Below are 13,286 nucleotides of genomic sequence, written 5' to 3'. Positions count from 1 at the left end.
CTTCATAAAATGCGGTTAAGAGGCACTTTAGACATACGTGCATGACCCGCTTTCTGGAGATGGCCATCAGAGCAAAAGTGACAGGTCAATTGTAGATTTCTGTTCCGTAAAAAGGGGAAAGGGGGTTGCCTAACCCAAGTACTCTAAAAAGGGCGCGCAGCCACGTGCACACACACACACAGACACACGCACACACACACACACACACACACACACACACACACACACACACACACACACACACACACACACACACACACACACACCCAGAGACTCCCTCCACTGCTAAGAGAGAGAGAGAGAGAGAGTGTGTGTGAGAGAGAGAGTGTGTGTGAGAGAGAGAGAGAGAGAGAGAGAGTCTGTGTGTGTGCTTGTGTGCTTGTGTGCGTGTGTGTGTGTGTGTGTGTGTGTGTGTGTGTGTATGTATGTGTGTGTGTGTGTGTGTGTGTGTGTGTGTGTGTGTGTGTGTGTGTGTGTGTGTGTAATTGGGTAGCAGGGAGACACACTTAATGGAAGTGGCTCTTCACTGTGACAGCTGGGTAGTGCAGATGAAAGGTCTCCTGTAGCACGTTGTCTACCACTTGTGGAATATTCAAACAGACCCAAGGCTCACAGGAGTGAAGCCACTAGAACAAGTGTCCTCAAACAGCACACAAAATGACTGACTATACTCACAGAAGACCAACAGTGCAGCATGGCATACAACTTTGTTCACACGGGATATGAATTGTGCGGATGATTTTGAGTAGACAAATTAACAGGAATGAACGCAGTTATACTGGTGTCAAATGAACAGACATTTCCCAAAGCTGTTTAGGAAGTTTTTAACACTAAGTACTTCTAAATAGCCTTCATAAGAAGCAAACGGGTTTCCCAAGGGTTTCCCAAAATGCTTCTTAGCCTAAGTAGATATTTCATAAGAAACCGTTTCAAGAAGGTTCTTAAGAGCACTGCGCTAAGAGCTTCTTCACTGGCTTTGGAAAACACTTCTTAAAGGAGTAGTTCACACCCAAAATGCCTTTTTTATAATCAACTACTCACCCCATTGAGAATTGAATTCATGGATATTTTTTAGTTTTTGTCGCATTCCTAAGGCAATAATTTGATTATAATAAATTTACCCCCAGTGATTCCGGTTGGGGACCCAAAGTGTCTTTGGGTCCCCTATCGGAATCAATGGGGCCTTTATTGGCTTAGGGGCTTTATTGGCTTAGGAATGTGACAAAAACTAAAACATATCCATGAATTCAAGTCTCCATGCATGGGGTGAGTAATCAATAGAGAAAAAGTCATTTTGGGGAGTGAACTACTCCTTTAAGGCCTCCTCTAAGAAGCATTTATTTTATTGTATATTTGCTGCATGTTTCTACTGTATGTGACATTTAACCTGTTAGAACTGGATGGCACAGTTCATTGTTTCAATAAATTCTGTAATATATTGAAGAGTTCACCACCACCAGAAATCCCCTGTTTTTGAAAGTTATATGAAGAGACCTGTTGCACACACAGCAAATTAAAGGGACATAACATTGTAGAACAGCAGGGGAGAGTGAGAAGTGTGGATTCTGCCCGCTATAGTCCGCTATAGTCCACTATAGTCCGCTATAGTCCGCTAGAGTCCGCTTAAATGGATTCGGCACCTCATTTCCCTGCGTGTTAAAGGTGATACACAATGAAAATTCACTTTTCCTATTTTAAAACCTTTTTTTGGGGTCCCACTAGCACCTTCTATGCTCACAAAGTCCCATTTCAGACCGTTGTGTCTTTCTCTGGTTTTGGGAAGGTGGAGGTTAAAAGCATCCCACGGGTTCTCAAAACAGGCTGTCCAGATTTGCTGCCGTTTGTGACGTCATAAGTTCAGGCCAAAGGTGGTACTGCAGCTGAAAATGCTCTGAGAGCCATTCAAAAATGAGAGGCTCTCTATTCAGGAGTGGTAATTTAGCCTCAAACCTTTTGAAAAACGTTTTTGGGACATAAACAATATGACATAAATACTTTTTAAATGCATGGTGTATCACCTTTAAGCTATTGCTTGAACACGGAAGTAGAACTTCTTACCCGCTGGATCCATTTGGACAGACACACATGATGGGCAAGCAGAGTTTTACAGTCACAGAAGTTCCTCAGGGGGTCACTGTCCAGAAGCTGAACATCTTTGCAAATGAAGCATTCTGACAGCTCTGTAGGAGAAAACACAACACGACTTATGAGATTCCAAAATTGGCTCAATTAATTTTCCATTCCATCAAGGGAAAAGTCACGGGAACACTCCGATCAACCTGAGCTGCATTGTTGGTGAAAACATTGCTAATTAAAATTCTCAGTCGACAGGGTTTTAGGAGCACACACAAATGAGAAAATCACTATGATGTGTTATGGGATCTTTGCACACTGACCCCATGTACAGTACAGCTGAAAGGTATGGCGAATACATTTAAGATATGAATCTTCTTAGTATCACTCTTGAGAACTATCAGCATCATCAACAAAGAGTTGAATGATCTGAAAAAGAAATAACTGTAAATGTAATAACATGGAACATGGAGCATTTTGTAACCGACTAGTGTTGAAGAGTCTGTGAGGATATTACAAGAGGCCCCCCAAAGAATTGGCAAATCACTAAGATTTTTATGATAATAATAAAAAGATATACCGGTATATAAAAGTAACATTTATAATATAGTGAACTGAGAAAAATAAAAAAGTAAATGAAATCTTGTAGTGAAGTAAAATGGAGCCAGACCTGTTGAACTCCAATCTTAATATTGAACAGACTATTAGAATGTAATACTGTACTTAACCAGGTTCTAACAAAAGTTAAAATTTCAAATGAAAATGTTTCACAGTGGTGAGTAAATGCAGCTTAAAGTAATTAATAACATAGTTGTGGGTATGTTTCTAATAGGGTGTTTCTGTGTGCCTGCATTAACCAAATTATACTGTCCCTGCTCATCACTTTAATGAACATTACCCACATTACTTAAGCTGTGTTTACCTGTCAATATATCTGGTGTGTAAACAGTCTATTAGCCAGCTAAGACTAATCACAAAGCATGCGAGCAATTCCAACGCAAATATATTTAAATAAAACTAAGACTAAATATATTGACAATTTCATCAACAAACAAAAACTAGACTAAAATGTTAGGGAGGGACTGGTGGAGAAGAGATCCAGTAGAACTAAACTAAGAACATAAAACTTGTTTTATGTTTGGTTGCGATCGGGTGTCCTCTGAAAATAGCAGATCTACAAGCTCACAACGCTTTGTGTTGAGATGCGTTGTGAGCTTGTAGATCATCTATTTTCATGCAACCAGGTGTAAAATCACCAACAAGGTCTGACAAAAAAAAATTGTTGACAGAATCAACTGTAGATTTAGTAAACTAAAATCTTGTGATATTTAGTAGACTAAAACTAGACTAAAACTAAAACATTTCAGACGACTAAAATATGACTAAAACTAAATGACATTTTATTCAAAAGATTAGGGCTAAAACTAAACCAAAATGTGCTTGTCAAAACAACACTGCTTCGAGTGAACCTATAGTGTGTGTCAAAAGGTCCGGCTGGATGGTCGGCAAAACGGTCTCTAGTGGCTTGACACATGCACAAATGCAAAATATAAGACACCGTAGTCATTCTCCCAACTGTTAATGACTACAGTGGTAACCTTGCACAATGTATTAGTCCGTTGTTTTCAATAAAAATAGTTTTTACCAAGTGTGTGTCGGAGTGTCACTGCTTTTCCACAACGCTGGTTAAACATGGCCGTACTTATCACGTGACGTTCATCCCTTCCCCCATTCGCTCATAGAAGGACATGATGTATGTGTAGATGGAAGAGTGCACAATAATGCTTCCCAGCCACCAAGAGGCACTGTTGCAACCAATATTGTGGCAAACGTGGAAAAGCAACGCACTAATACATTGTGCAAAGTTACCGCCGTAGTCATTAACAGTTGGGAGAATGACTGCGGTGTCTTATATTTTGCATTTGTTTATGTGTCGAGCCACTAGAGACCGTTTTGCCAACCATCCAGCCGGACTGTCCGACAAGTTGGTAAGACTCTCCGACCGTCGTCCCAACGCCTCAATGTGGAAGTCTCGGTAGAACAGTCTTAATGTAAGGCTAGCAAAATGTAGTCCTACAAAGGCCATGTTTAGGGCCAACACAGGTGTTTCAATTGTTTGATTGGCATAGAACTAACGTTCTACTCCAATCAGAACACCTGTGTTGGCCATAAACATGGCCGCTGTAGGACTACATTTTGCCACACACTACAGCACTCCCCAGCATCACAGCAAGCTCAACTGTCTTGGGAATCACTAGGATGCAATCCCAAAGGGCTAACGCTGAGCAGGGCTACTGCTGACATGAGCTTCATGAATGGATCATTAGTTGATGTTGAGTTTGCTGATATCAGCAATCTCTCTGTATAGCAATGCCCAATGTATCCCTAATAACAGAAAAGCCAGAACTATGTAGATGAATGTATCTAATCTGGAGTGAAACTAAGTATAAAGAACCACAAAAAGTGGGAATAGTGTAATAGCATAATAATAGCTTAATATACTGTAAGAATATGCGAATATCTGAGTCAAGCCTTGCATTTTAAATCTTGTGCATGCTATTAGCTTTTGTGCTGTTTGAAGCCGAGCACCCACAGCCATGGAAGCAATCAGAGGAAGCGCACCTGCTCCACATCCTGTACTGAAACTAGTTCCTAATTATTCTTTCCACTACTTACTAATCCATATGAGACCCCAAATGATATAGAAGGGAAGAAAGATTTCACTTTCCAATCCCTTTAAAAATGCTGATTCTCCAGTGGCAACATCTTTTTATCTCTGAAAAGTGTTACTTTATTGCCATAAGCCGGCTAATAGTTTAGGTAGATTTCTTCATGTACTGGCTTAAGACATAAACATGAGCAATTTGTCGTTGTCGGGTGGAAACCTTGTATATCCAAAACCTTATTTTAAAAAGCGATTTAAAATAGTGAAAATAGCCGATCTACAAGCACACACCGCCTCGGCGTTGTGTGCTTGTAGATCAACTATTTTCACTACTTTGGTGCGACACTTTTGTATGATGAAGTAGGGCTACGAAAGAAATAAAAACATACAAATTTGAAACTTGGAGATACTGTACAAGGTTTCTACCTGACAGTGACAAATTATTTGATTACTGCACACAATGAGGAGTGGGAGTAAATCTCTGAAGTTATCATTATGTCAATTTGTCATTGTGTCACATCAAACTGACAGGGTGTGTTGTTGTCCATAGCGTTGTTGACCCATTAAAACCGGGAAAACATCTGTGTGACCACTTTAACCATCATTTTATACTTTGGCCGTTCAAAAATCAGAACAGATATACAAGCTCATAGCGCGCTACGAGATTGTAGAACTGCTATTTTTTTTAAGCGAACATTTTTAACACAAATGCTTGCTTCTGGGGGTCCCTGGAACAAAATATTTTGAGATGGCAGCCCACGGCCAAATACATACAAATTTGGGGGTCTTTGACATGGAAATGTTTGAGAACCACTGGTATACTGTTATATAGTTTTTCAGAATTTCAGAAGACATTTTTAAGAATCAGTCTCAGGGTTAAGGTGCTCAGTCACTCAATCACTCAGTCATTCAGTCCTTCAGTCACTCACTCAAACATGCGCCCACGTGCCCACTCACTCACTCACTCACTCACTCACTCACTCACTCACTCACTCACTCACTCACTCACTCATGAAGGTGTTGAAGGGTAAATTACCCAGAGATATCATAAGCGGAGAATGATTCTATACTATCTCATAAAAAAACAGGCAATAACTGTAAGGTGATTTGTGCTGAATACTTAAATAGACTCATACATTTTTTATTTTCTCTGAATTGGAAAGCTCTTTAAGATCGTTTTATAGCTTTGATTAATACAGAATGGTGAGTTGGCGACAACCTGACGTTTTATGTCATCTAAAATTCGCAAAGCCTTGAAAATATATGGTAGTGCATCATTAAGCGCATGTGAAAGAAAGATGCCCAAAAGAAAAAAGTGGATTAGACAACCCATTGATCTTAAACATTGCAATTAGCTAAAGCAGCTATGTGTACACTTTGTGTATGTGTGTGTGTTTTGGACATCAGTTGTGCTGAGGCACCATTCTAGTCTTTGTTGTAGAGGTGGCTGAACAATGCTCTTATAATGAGGGCCTGGGGCCACCACAATAACCAGCTGATGCACTATGAATGCTGATACCATCTGATTGAAAACCTGTACAATCCACTTAAAAGATATTCTTTCAAATACAGTACTGGCCTTCAAAAGCACAAGTGCTCAGTAGTTTAAAAAAAATGCAACAAATCCACATTAATGGCTGTTTGCATTTGAAGTCACTCAAATAATCACATTGATGTTCAACTGGAGCCTGGCCGATGCAAGTTATTCAATGAAAAATTAAACCAGTAATTATAAAATACATCACTGCTAATGATTGCTATGATTGATCTGCTTATGTTTTGCTTAATGACATGCCCAAAATAGAAAGCCAGGCTGAAATGGTTAAGAATTGGTACACAGGCTGCATGCTGTATCTGCCAACACAGCATCAAAAGAAAACTTAAATTATGGCCGATATATCAGTGAAATCAATATACAGTTGGGCTTTAATTTGGATCCACACATTAAAATGCATTTACCCTGCTATTATACTCACGTCAACATTTTTAGGGAAAGTACATAACATTACACAACTCAGATTTGTCGATTCAGGAAATAAAGCCAGGAAACTCTCAAAGTGAGCAATAGTGGAAAAACTCCCTAGACACAGATTGTTGTTTCTTCACTTCTGGATTGCTACAATCATCACCAATCACTCATTCTAATTTACTATGAACTCATGTTTCTCATAAGTATTTTATCTTGGCAGCTACCTTCCAGAGCAAACCATTAAAAGGATATTCAAGATGCATTATACACCCTCCACCATATTCATTACAATTTGTACAGCTACAGTATGTATGGCTCTGTTCCAGTCTCTCCGAGATGAAACATCCTCTTTTGTGTGAAATTACCATTTTGAGTCATTTCTTTACATTAGCCCATAGATCTCTTGCCTTTTTTGGCCAGGCGCTGTATTTTGGCAGCCATGAGCTGATCTTTGCACCTGTAAGTCAATTAAAACATGGAGGTGTCAGCACTTGAAAATGCATCAAACCCAGATCTGAGGAATGTGTTGGAAGCTTGGCCCGATATGAGCTAGCGATTGGCAAGAGGATAAGGGGAGAGAATGGGCAAAGGGGCAACAACAGCAACTGCTTAGAGCCTGACCGAGATATACTGTAGCTTTGGTCGATATATTATTCCCCCCTCCCTTTTTTAACACATCGATATATACAATTACAGTATGCAGCCACTTTCAATCTGCTGTCCCTGTGTCATTATAAGCCAATATTTTTTAAAGGTTTTCAAAAATTCACAAATTCACAGATCTACAGTACAAGCTCACAACGCATTGCTTCTGCTATTGTTTGAAAATGTTGAATAGGGCTTAAATTATTACATTCAATAAATTTCACTTCATGTACATATTTTATATTTACTTGTTCGTTGGATAATTAAAGTTAGGTGTTCAAATTGTAGTTTAATACACTATATACTGTACTTGATTAAAAGAAAATCGAAAAAGTGTGTGTTTATTTTTGATTTATTTGTTTGTTTATTTAAAGTTTCTCAATAGAAACTCTTATAAAGTTTAGATAAATGGTGCACTATTTATTCATTTAAAGAAAAATATCTGTCAAAACATAGGTAATCGGTGGTCTACGGCTCTCCAAAATCGGGATGGGAAACAAACAAAAGGAAAATCTGTAATGGGTCAGGCTGATTGCTTGGTACCTTCACAGTTCACACCAACCGATTCAGACCCAACATTGAAATGATGCTGTACAGTAATTTGATCCATCCTCATTCTTACTGGAATGGACATAAAAGCTGAGTAGCGGAATATACATCACGTACCAGTTGCCAGACAGCTGGTGTAGGCCCTAGGCCTGGTTTCGTCACAAGATCCCCTCACGGTTCCTTTTTATGCTTCTCTGTGCTGCAACCGGTGCCTTTGATTTAGTAGCAACCTTAGCCCACATCTTCTCCACTGATGATCCCCAAACAGGGGGCTTTGAAGCAAAATATTGGACAGTAGCTGGAAGCCAGCTTGGCTCGTTTCATCCATAAAAACACAGGGAGACAGCGGTGAGGGCTGGCTGTCATCAGTGTGCTTGTCTGAATTGGGGATAAACTGCTGCTTCAGAAGCTCCTGTCTCTTTGGGGGCCTCTCGGCGAGGATCGCTTCAGGTGGATAGCTGTGTTCAGATGAAAAATCCCTTAATCAAAGGGTAGGCTTTTAATGTAACCCGTCAGAATCTGTGTAAGCAGATTTTATTACTGACCAGGCATATATCTCAAGTTGCATTAATATTCTCCGAGACAAGACGTGAGACGAGGGAACTACAGCAACAATTCTTCCTCTGACACTCATTTTAGTAATCAGGCTTTTTCAGATGAATATGTGTGTCGTCGGGCTGGTGCTGAGACTCAAGCCTGATTTGACGGTGCATTGTGAGCTTGCAGATTTGCCATTTTCGGCGAGTGACACCGCTGTACGATGGAGGCATGGAGCATAACTGAAGCGTCACTCCCTGCTACTGACACCAGCCACCTGGGCATGTACAAAGTCTGTGTTAATGGAAATCATTCAGGTGAGACACTCACACTTTCCAAATCCTACTGTGTGCTTAAATGCTCTGATGGGCTTTGTCTCATTGCGTATGTCTGGCAATGGATCAGCTTTAGTTGTTTTTTATTATCACGCCGTGGCTATGCGAGAGGCTAGCCGTCTATGACAGGGCCTGTTTGTGTTTGTGTGTGCGTGTGTGTGTGTGTGTGTGTGTGTGTGTGTGTGTGTGTGTGTGTGTGTGTGTGTGTGTGTGTGTGTGTGTGTGTGTGTGTGTGTGTGTCTGCCTATCCAGAACTAATCTCGCAAACAGCTGGACCGATGAGCGCCATACTTTGTAAGCATGCTTCCAGTAGGCCATGATAGCTCGCTACCCTTTTTCATATATGTTTTCAACTTTAAGAATTATTTAAATGTTATTTATAATGGAAGTCAGTGGGGCTGTGATCACGCTGAAACGTTGCCCGAATTGACTCATATGATATAGTAACAACATCGATGATTGGCGTCATAGATTTACATTTTCTGTTCAGAAGAAGTTAATTTGCAGAAAGTAATGGACTGCAGTGACTGTTATATGTGCAGAATTTGACTCTGTGTCTGTTCTGGTCTGGTCAACAGACAGACATTGTCTCCACTGTCTGTCTGAAAATATTTCTCAAGTTACTGCGATGTGGCAAGTTCACCAATTATACCCACTAGTGCTCCTTTTTAACGTTGCACTCCTCGAACTCTGTATCGCTATTACGATCATTATGGCAAGCCCCGAGGCACTCGGGGAGGGGGACTAAAATACAGATGCACTGCTGGCGCCAAAATAAGCAGGAAGACAACAACACAACATAGAGATGCAGTGAAAAACACGCGGCATGTCAATCGCAGCAGAGCTGGGTCGTCTCCGTGATCTGTGGCTCCTATAATTAGCTGTCAGGGGTGTCAACGTTGGACAATATTTTGGACAGAGGTGAGTGCTACACTAACAGGCAGAAGTCACTCTCCACACACCGGAACATCCCGTGGATGGATGTCAGCACCAGGCCTCCACCGTCCCCCCCTGCACAGGGTGTTGATTTACTAAAACGAAGCACTCACATTGTCTCAGGGACCTTTCACATTCTGCCATCATACTTTTTTTTTGTTTTGCTCGTTATTTTGCAGGTCATTAACCACATGAACCTGAGCGTCCCTATTCTGGGCTTGTCATAATAGGCGAACATTTGGTGAAAATATAGGAGACCGGGGCGCCCGCTGGCCTACTGGTCCAGGCTCATACCACTTAGGCATTGCCAAATAGGCATGGATGCCTGGCGGCGTCGCCGGTTCGATTCCCGATCCGGACAACCTTTGCCGCGTGTCACTCCCCCGTCTCTCTCCCCATTTCCTGTCAGTCTACAACTGTCCTATCAATAAAGGCATAAAAGCCCCAAAACAAATCTTAAAAAAAATATATATAAATATATATATAGGAGACCATTGAGATTTGGTAGAGGGGAAAAGGAGGGGGCCAAGGACAGACCCCTGGGGGACCACACGGTCAAGGAAGGGTTTAAGTGGTTAAAAACACAATTCACTACAGTTACAGGCTGGGCTAGCTTTAAACACACTTTTGCATAGCATTACAGTACACTGTACTGTGTGTGAAATATTGTCACTGACAGGTGGAAAAGTAGCCTACAATATGTCCAAAACAGTTACTTTTCAGGATTCAAGTGGAAAAGAAAAATAGCCGATCAGCTATTTTTGCTACTTTTGTATGACAATGTAGTATGATGAAGTTAGTTCATTTACGAAAGAAACATAACAAGTTAAAATATGGAGATAGTAAGGGGTTTCTGCCCACTAGCAACGATACAGTATGTGTAATATAACAGATATACAGTAGCATAGCATGCCCTTGAAAAACAATTGTCCAGTGGTTCGGCTGCATTTTCTGAACTACTGACCATCTGTGGGTGTCACAGAGACAATAGTAGTCGCTAAACTGAGCCGTGTTACTGAAATAATGTGTTGACAAGTCCGAAAACACTATACAATACTCTATACAGTAAATTAATGGTGGAAAATGCCAGATTGGGATAATTTAATTGTCCGTTACATTGTTAACGACCTCATTAAGGAAAGAATGATGGGAAATCAGCATGGTCTGGGAGAGGAATTGCCTGTGTGACAGCCATCTGGCTAGTGTGGGGGACGGGCTGGATGGATGTTGGTGGGGGGGGGCGGTACGCTCACACCACCGTGGCCAACACAACGTTCAGCCAGTGGCTCACAATGGTGGAAAATACTTAAGTAAAATTTTGAGGATTTTTTGAGTATTTCCAATTTAAAATATTTTTTTTCCTACTCCTCTACAGCAAGGAAAATATTGTACTTTTACTCCACTACAATCATAATAAAACTTTAGTTACTAGTTACTTTGTATATTTTTATTCAGCCACTATATAGATTTCGGCCACTTGAAAATAGGAGTTCTACAAGCTCACAATGCGTTGCAACGCATTGTGAGCTTTAATTTAGATCGGCTATTTTCAAAATATTTTTGTTACTGTAAATGCGACATTCTGTGAGTATAAGTACTTTAACTTTTAATGGTATCAAACATGACACACGCGCATATCTCCTTGTATGGGCTGTTCTGTCCATGACATCAGCTGTGGTGATGACGGTCTGCGTTAATCTCTTGTGACATTAGTCTCGTGCTCATATGGACATAGGGACATACAGTACAGTAAACACAAAGCCAGACGTACCGGTAGGAACGGTTAGCACCGCTCAAAAATGGACTTCTACTTGTAACACAGTATTTCTACATTGCATTATTGATACTTTTACTTAAGTAAAGACATTTAGTACTTTTTCCCACCACTCGTGGCTCCATAAGCGCATCTAGCTGGAGGTGCATATTATTGTGTATCAGTGAATGAGTTCACAGAATCCCTGACCTTAAATTTGATTAGTTTTGGTTTTCCATTACATCGTGGCCAATGTCGTTATCACACATTCCGGATCTCATCTGATTTACTGACATTCAAACCCTCGGCAAAAAAAAGACAGATGTAGTTCAGACCTCGACTAGTAATGTGAGGATGGAGTTTATGATTGGGTCATTCTGTGTGTGTGTGTGTGTGTGTGTGTGTGTGTGTGTGTGTGTGTGTGTGTGTGTGTGTGTGTGTGTGTGTGTGTGTGCGTGTTATTATACTGTGTGAGGGCCAAATGTCCCCCACACGTATAGCGGTAGTCAGGCACGTGCACACATACTGTAGACAGCAAAGGGGGCTTGAGCCCCTGCCCTTTTATCCATCTGTGAAAAAGTGCCCTCGCCAGACCATGAATGCAGTATTTACTATATGGTGAAAAAATGCAGATGCCCTCTTTCCATGCCATACCTGAAAGCAGCATTCAAGAGAATTACCTTGTCCTAACTCTCCTGAACTTGAATGCAGCATCTTATGTTGAAAGAATTGCCCTCTCTGTGTAAAAATCAAGCATCGAAAATAGCTGACCTCCAAGCTCACAACACGTCACAGCGCAACGCGTTGTGAGCTTGGAGGTCTGTTATTTTCGATATTTTCACCAAAAGGCCCTCTTTAAATGTCAGCCCCTGCCTCTCTAACATTCTCTGCACGTCCCTGGTGGTAGTAGTATAGTAGAATTTGGCATTTAGGGGGTACGTTTAGGGGTTAGGATTAGAGTTATGCCTGATTAATAGTTGTGGCATGTAATAGAGTTTAGGGTTTAAAAACGGACAAAAGTGTCTTGATGTCCTCACAAGTATACTAATATACACAAGTGTGTGTGTGCATGTGCGTGTGTGTGTAGTCTGTGTACTGTAGCCAGATTTAGAAACAGCAGAGAGGGGGGCTACTACAATGTTTACATACACAAACAGATTACAAGTAAGCAACGTCTATTCTATTTCCCTGATGGAATTACAAGTAACACAACGTACCTGTGAACATAATTTTGCATGATTCTTTTGAGACGTCAGAAGAGTCATATCCATAATTGTCCATAATTTCTCTTTCTTTCTCCCTGTGTCAGAGACGGCTTCTTCCATAGACTCCTGAGCTGTTCCAGATGGCAGCAGTTTCCTGTACTTCGTATTTACATTCCTCAGTTTTCTTGCGTTATTGAATCCCGTGGACATTTCAAGTGGAGTGAAAGAGACAGGGCAGAAGTTTTGTTTTGAAGATCTTGTGCTGCTTTCAGTTTCAGCCAGTGGGTTGTTGGTCGTGTCAGCTGATCTTTGTGGTGTTTTTTCTCTCTTCCTCGTTCTCCAGGAAGCTGTAAAATGCAGAAGGCCAATCACTGCTCAGCTGTACTCAGGAGCATGTCAGGACAGGAAGACAAACAAGCCAAAAATAAGAAAGAAAAAAGAAAAGCCTTCAGTGTGTGCACACTTTCTGTCAAGGCTGGTTCAACATACAGGCTATGATGCACTCGTTATGAGCAGGCAAAACGGTGATGACATACTGTAATGTTTTGCTTTGAATGAAGGCAGACCAACCCAGGACAATATTGTAATGGAGAGGAGGAGAAAAAAACATTATTACACA

The 13,286-nt window shown here is 40.9% G+C and overlaps 1 protein-coding gene across 2 annotated transcripts in view; it reads right to left on the bottom strand.

Moving 5' to 3' along the window:
* The window catches only part of LOC308284037 (uncharacterized protein), a 111,195-nt gene extending 98,275 nt beyond the window's left edge, over positions 1 to 12,920 (bottom strand). The window contains exons 1-2 of one of the 2 annotated variants that reach the window (XM_080724570.1): positions 12,680 to 12,920; positions 2,059 to 2,180 (exon numbers count right to left, since the gene is read on the bottom strand). In XM_080724570.1, the coding sequence (XP_080580696.1) occupies positions 2,059 to 2,180; positions 12,680 to 12,743 (186 nt within the window). In that variant the 5' untranslated portion in view covers positions 12,744 to 12,920. The remainder of the gene's footprint in view (positions 1 to 2,058; positions 2,181 to 12,679) is intronic. The other variant, XM_080724569.1, reaches the window with a different exon arrangement.
* Positions 12,921 to 13,286: the final 366 nt, after the last annotated feature.

Source organism: Nannobrachium achirus (assembly GCF_963921795.1).
Source record: "Nannobrachium achirus genome assembly, chromosome: 1".
Lineage (NCBI taxonomy): Eukaryota > Metazoa > Chordata > Actinopteri > Myctophiformes > Myctophidae > Nannobrachium > Nannobrachium achirus.
The sequence above is the reverse complement of the archived record's forward strand: the minus strand, read 5'-3'. Positions and strand labels throughout refer to the sequence as shown.